Source organism: Coregonus clupeaformis, chromosome 15 (assembly GCF_020615455.1).
Source record: "Coregonus clupeaformis isolate EN_2021a chromosome 15, ASM2061545v1, whole genome shotgun sequence".
NCBI lineage: Eukaryota > Metazoa > Chordata > Actinopteri > Salmoniformes > Salmonidae > Coregonus > Coregonus clupeaformis.
In genome coordinates, this window is record NC_059206.1 from 43,238,638 (window position 1) to 43,245,658 (window position 7,021).

Here is a 7,021-nt window from a genome sequence, read left to right on the forward strand (position 1 = left end):
AGGGAAGAAGCAGTCAGCTGTTATTCTGTCTATAATGGAGTGGCCAGCACAGTCGCCTGATCTCAACCCTATTGAGCTGTTGCGGGAGCAGCTTGACCGTATGGTATGTAAGAAGTGCCCATCAAGCCAATCCAATTTGTGGGAGGTGCTTCAGGAAGCATGGGGTGAAATCTCTTCAGATTACCTCAAATTGACAACTAGAATGCCAAAGGTCTGCAAAGCTGTACATGCTGCAAATGGAGGATTCTTTGACGAAAGCAAAGTTTGAAGGACACAATTATTATTTCAATTAAATATAATTATTTCTGACCTTGTGAATGACTACATTTCCTATTCATTTTGCTTTATTTCCTATTCAAACTTTTGAACGGTAGTGTATATTTATAGTCTCTGACATTGCTCTTTCTGATATTTCTTAATTTTTCTGGATTATGTGTGTAGCAAGCCTATTTTGTTTTTATTTGTGTATTTGTATTGCTAGGTATTACTGCACTGTTGGAGCTGGAAGCACAAGCATTTCACTGCACCTGCGATAACATTTGCAAGTGTGTGTACGCGACCAATAAAATGTGTTTTGATTTGATTTTGATTTGAATAATTCATGAAGACAAAAATATGAACTCTCATACATCCATTTGTCGCCATCTGGTGTCAACAACATGTAAACCTTGGATAGGCTTTGCGGCCACAGCAAGAACCACGGAGTTATATTGGGTTCCCACGTGATGATTTTCCATCACTTCTCTTAGTATGACACATACAGGCTACGGTAGTAGGCCAATGGAAAGTCCCGGAGTTGGGACAATGTAGTCAGTAGTGGGTGTCGGTGGGAAAAGTGTAGCACAGTCTGGCAATAAATTCAGTAAGCATTCCTATAAGAAGTTGTTAGCACTAAAATGGTTGTTTAGCCTAAATGTTGATAAAATATAGAGAACTGAAGTCTGTATTAAATGGCTTATAACAGGGTCAGAATGTGTTATTATAGTCACCGCTATGAGTGCTATGACAGAGACGAGTAGCCTATGAGCGGTGATCCATGATAAATAGATCCCTCCCTTCTGGATGAAAGCGGTGAGCGACATAATCATAACAGAAACCGAAAGATTAAAAATACGACTTTTCTACAAAAGGAACAGAATCGTCTCGAATCAGCAAGGGTAGGTTATTTTACGATATTCACATTCGTTGTAAAGGAGTAAGTTAGCAGGTGGCATACAGCCCGGGCTGTCCTGCATAAAAGCGCTATAGCGCCATTTTATTAAATTAAATCGTAATATGCAAATAAAGGGTCCGCTTCCAAAAAATAGAACTGCGTGTATAGCGGAAGTTTCCTTCACTCTCCAGTTATATCTAAGATAAGAGAGATGTCAAATTTGATATATCATAAAACAGCTAAGCACATCTGCCCGTGGATATGTGTTGTCTTTTATGGCACCGTGGTAGCCTATTTTTATTAAATTTAGCCTACTGATTAGCTTTAAATAAAAGCTGAAAAATTGAAAATCTTTAGAAATAATTGTTTTTATTCACAAAGGTAGTGCATTGGGCCTTTACTAGTCCTGTGTTAGCGGACCGATATAGCCGTCTGTAACGTGGGCCAACAAAAATTCAGCAACCCCACCTCAAACATCTTCCCTCAGCTATGGCTACATGTTTTTTTTAAAGAAAGTATTGTCAATGTTTTTCTGGAAACAGAACACGGTAGGCTTATACTTATAATTAGGCAAATACATTTTACCGTCAGCGATGGGAGTGTCAGTGACCAGAGAGGGTTAGCTCAGTTTTTTGTCAAAACAGAAATAATGAGATAAGGCTTCAGAAAAATGATTGTATGTAAATGACGCCATCATCATCTTTTCCCCCAGGGCATTTATCATGGGGAAGCTATGTGAGCTGGCCCTGGTGTCTCTGGCCCTCCTGGCTCTGCTTCATACTGACTCTACATGGGCCAAGAGAAGTGGCAGCAGTAGCAGCAGCAAAAAATCATCATCCAACAACAGGGGCTCAGAAAAAAAGCCATCAAAAACATCAAACACGCAGACAGGAAGCTACCCCAGACAACCACAGAGCCCCAACAGGAACCCTAACTCATACCCAGCAGGAGGTAGTTATCCAGGGAGAGGTACCAATCAAAACCAGAACCCAGCCGGTGGATACCCTGCAGCAGGTGGAAACCACAACCAGCAGTATCCAGGCCGGGGAACCAACCAAGGAGGATATCCTAACCAAAACCCTGCTGCAGGTGGCTATCCTGCTGCAGGTGGCTATCCTGCTGCAGGTGGCTACCCCAACCAGCAGTATCCAGGCAGAGCCAATCCTGGGGGATATCCAAACCAGAACCCTGCAGCTGGAGGTTACCCAGCCGCTGGTGGCTATCCTGCAGCAGGTGGCTATCCTGCAGCAGGTGGCTATCCCAACCAGCAGTATCCAGGCAGAGCCAATCCTGGGGGATATCCAAACCAGAACCCTGTAGCTGGAGGTTACCCAGCCGCTGGTGGCTATCCCAACCAGCAGTATCCAGGCCGGGCAAATCCTGGGGGATATCCAAACCAGAATCCAGCAGCGGGTGGTTACCCTGCAGCAGCAGGCTACCCCAACCAGAATCCAGGAAGAGGAGGAGTCAATCCGGGATACCCAGCTGGAGGTTACCCAGTAAGAGGGGGAAATACTGGACAAGGCTGGGGGCAGGCAGGGGGCTACCCTGGTGGAGGGATGGGAGGAGGTTACCAACCCAACTGGAACCCAAACAATAAGATCCTCAGTCCCCGCTATGGTGGAGGCTATGGTTATGGAGGTGGGCATGGGGGTATGGGAGGTGGCTCTCCCTTCTCACGCTCAGTTCAGGGTATGGGGCACTACCCCTCTACTCAGTCCAAGGGCTTTGCTAAGAAGGCTCTTATGGCCGCAGGGGTTGGGGCCGTGGCAGGTATGGCAATAGGCTATGGCCTTGGGCGTTTCCCTCGCCCACACTTTAACTTCCGCAACCCTCAGGAGGAGCAGTCCTACAACAACTACATGTACAGCAAATACGGCGAACGCTCCACAGACGAAAACGACTATGGCCGGGACTATACCTACAAAGTACCACCGCGGGCAGAGTCTTACGACAGCTTCATGGATACCTGCATGAAGAGGAACGACCTTCTGCAGGATCAGGGCAGCGACTCCCAGGCCACACCTAACAACCAGAGGAACAACCCCCAGGTAGCCAACAGCCAGAGCATGCCCATCACTCCTGAGGTGGAGAACAGCAGTCCAGCTAGCAACCAGGAGGGAACAGACACAGTGAAGCCTCTCACCCCAGCCCATGTGGAGATAGCTGGAGAGGGTAAGGGTAAGGAGGAGGATGACGGCCCAACAGTGAGCATTGAGGAGATTGGTTACCCTGTGTTGGTGGAGCAGCTGAAGAACCGTAAGTGTGTGGAGCTGTACATGAACTACTCAGAGCGCTTCCTGGAGAAGCAGACAGCTGAACGCAGCAGCAGCGGCAGCAACAACAACAACAACAACAAGTATGAGAACAGTCACAGTAACCCCCTCGGCCAGGGGCTGGTACAGCTGATAACCACCCTCCTCATGGTCCTGAGCAGCACTCTCCTGCTGCAGTAAGATAGGAACACATTGCCATGTCCCAGTTGTCTGGAATAGCTTCATTTCCTAGTCCCCCCTCCTCATTATGCCCCTGATTTCTTGTGAGGATAGGTTAATTAAGTATGGTGGAGGTGGAGATATAACCAGTCCTTTAACTAATCCTTGGTCATGAAGGAAAGGGGACAAGGAAAGGAAGCCAGTGGAAAATAACTTCCAGCAAAATGAGGACCATTTCCTCCACACGTTATGGGGACATTTGAGCTTGAATAAAGTTTTACCGTTTGTCTAATGGCCAATCTCCTTTGTGTCTCTAACATTTGTACGGATTCCCTGTCAATTTGGATCTCCTGCTGTAGTACTTCCACTGTTCTTTTTCCATTGCACTTTTTGTTGCAGAGCAGTTCCTGGTAGAATAGTCTGTTGAGCTCTGTATTTTGTTCTGTAAAACACTATGGTTAGGTCATGCCAAATGCATGATGCTTTAATATTGTATCTGTGTAACTATTACGATATATCTATGAATATAATACTAACTACAAGTACATAAAAAACGTTAAATATTATCCAATTCTAACCTGTTATGTGTTATTATGTGATAGGACATGAGGTAAGGTACTATCATCCGATTTGTGGTTCTGTGTCTTTTTTTCCAAAGTGGTTCCACAGAAAGTACAGGCAAGCATTATGTCGACCGTCTGTCATATTAAATAAATTCTTTCATAAACACATTTTTGTGTGCGCTATACTGTACATCAGTGGTTCCCAACTCCAATCCCAGAGTACCCCCAACCACACACATTTTTGTTGTAGCCCTGGACAAACGGATTCAAATCATTGAGTGCCTGATGATTAGTTGACAAGTTGAAACAGGTGCGCTTGTCCGGGGCTACAATAAAAATGTTGTACTGTAGGGGGTACTCGAGGACCAGAGTTGGGAACCACTGCTGTACATGATACATCACATGGTATTTGTACTTTAAATGTTTGATCTTATGTGGTCTGCAGTATTTGGTTTTAAAAGTTGGGTGTTTTGTAAATGCGCCGCCGTAATTAAGTAAGGAATTGTCAGTGTTTTGTTATTAATCAATCCCTATTTCTGTTCTTATTTTTCTTTTTCTCTCTTGTCCCATCTCTCTACCTCCCCATCTAGTCTCCCTCTCCATGTCCTCCTGTCCCCTGGTTATCAGAAGTGCACTTATTTCTCTTGGCGAATGGATATAAATGACTCTTCTTTTTCCTTTGTTTTTCAAGGATGTATTTAGTGATGAACTCATTTACATTGGTTTTAACGTAGAGAACATTCATTGTTTTAATGTGTCTTTAAAATAGTTTAAAATAACCACTTTGCCGTGCTCGAACTCAATGGTGAATTTTACCATTATCTTGCTGAAATGACTGATGTCTTCTTTCATTTCTTCCAAGTACAGGATCACTAAAAAACAAAACAAAAAACACATAATCACATTTCCTTTGGTGCTCATTGAAAGTGTGCCGTCATTCTCTTCTAGGAAAACATGAGGGTAGCTGCCATGATGATCTCACAGAGCACATATAAGCTTTTAAAGACATCTGTTGCTAGGAAACTAGTTGCCTCAGGGGAAATTGTTACAGAACAGTCATTACTGTGTGAGGAAATGGAACAGACAGGGTTTCTGCCTGTTAGTTGGCAGCGTTACAATTCCCATACTGTCTAATGAAAAATGATCATTAAGCTATCTTTACAACAGAACACAAATACCTCGACTCACCTCATACACTAAAAACATGTATTTGATTATGAACTGAATATTAAGCCTATAATTCCTTTAAAGCAATCTTTTGTGTTTCTGGGATATCAAATATTTTCTCTTCGCTGAAGCCTGGCACACAATGCTTATATTTGAAGTCCTATACTATTGAGTTTATTGTCCTTACATCCTTTTAACAAGTATTTTAATCCAAATGCAGAAGGAAGCCCTTTTGATTTCTTATTTACTGATCCCCTCCCCTATACTTATCCATGTCACTATATGGTTCTGAACTTAACTATGCATAATAATCATCATTAACATAATAAAGCAACACACAGGCACACAAATATATATTTTATTAAATGAAACTATAGTGGACCAGAGTAGATAAACCAAGCATTGTTAGTAAAACAAGTTTCCTTATGATAAGTAATACGGCATTCCTGCAATCCCATCCCACTGGGCACACACTGGTTGAATCAATGTTGTTTCCACATAATTTCAATGAAATTACGTTGAACCAATGTGGAATAGACGTTGAATTGACATCTGTGCCCAGTGGGATATTACCAAATCCATAGAAAATAATATGAAATTGGTTGAAATTCCTTTAATACGTGTTACAAAAACGTATGTTTGCTATTTGCAGATATTAAAGCTAGTGAATAATCACATGTATTGCTATGGCAAAATATGACTTATAACAGTATCAAAATCACAGCAAAGTAGATGTTAATGGAAAAATGTATTATTTGCAGCATCCTACCTAAGTTCATTTTACAACACAATAACATACAAACCCCCTCCCTGACATCTCTTTTACCAGAGGTAATGAGGTTTGAATGAGTATAGCTTTGTAAAGGTGATGGTGGGACTAACCCAAAGGACAACAAGATCAGGACTTATTCAAAATTAGTTTGAATTCAAAATCAGTCCACTCTATAGTCTTTCGGCCCAGCAATTCAGATAAAATCCACTTCCAAGGAAATGGTTTATGACTAGATTCCCCTTATCCAGTCCCCTAAGAAGAAAGGCACCATTGATCCCAGTGTGAAGAGGATGTTACTCATGGGTCCAGGTCCGGGGCCAGCAGCGTTTCTGTAGCGGCGCCAGTCAGACTGGTTGTGAAGCCCTTGGCCTTCAGGATAGTAGAATCTCTGGTCCGCTGAAGATGAGTCTGCGTCGTAGCCATACCCACGTCCTCCGTAGCCATGTCTTGGCTTACCGAGTGACCCCAGCCCGTAGCCAATGGCAGCCCCACCCAGTGCCCCGGCAGCTGCTGCCCCTGCCATTTTTAGCCCCTGCCTGGAGGAGCCATGGCTCTGGGAGGGGGGCCCTTTGCTTCCCACCCCTGCCCCCTTTCCCCAGCCCCTGAATCCACCCCCGCGTTTGCATAGGGCACCTGGGCACAGCGCTGCCACCAGCAACATCCATGCCCACAGGAGGAGAAGCTTCTGCTGGCCTATCATGACTGTAGATTTCTGCAAAAACAAAACACACTGTAAGCTTGAATAACATTTGGAGAAATGTTATGAATGCAAATCTAAGAACAATCTATTGTAAACGTTTTAGAAAATCAACCCAGGTAAGAGGAATTCTAAAATATGTTATAGAGTTTTGTCAATGGGATGTTCTGAATGAGATGAAGGCACAATAACAGTAATAAAACACAGTCCAATTCAATGTACCTACAGTTTTAG

General features: G+C 43.5%; 1 protein-coding gene across 2 annotated transcripts; it reads left to right on the forward strand.

Annotated features, from left to right (window-relative positions):
* Positions 1-1,030: 1,030 nt before the first annotated feature.
* On the forward strand, positions 1,031-4,930 carry LOC121582385 (FHA domain-containing protein FhaA-like). 2 transcript variants are annotated; one of them, XM_045225156.1, is made up of 3 exons: positions 1,031-1,157; positions 1,866-2,278; positions 2,387-4,930. In XM_045225156.1, the coding sequence occupies exons 1-3, from the start codon at positions 1,063-1,065 to the stop codon at positions 3,607-3,609; spliced, it is 1,731 nt and encodes a 576-aa protein (XP_045081091.1). In that variant the 5' UTR covers positions 1,031-1,062; the 3' UTR covers positions 3,610-4,930. The 2 variants fall into 2 exon arrangements, with proteins under 2 accessions (XP_045081091.1, XP_041754067.2); XM_041898133.2 differs by having other exon boundaries at positions 1,866-4,930.
* Positions 4,931-7,021: the final 2,091 nt, after the last annotated feature.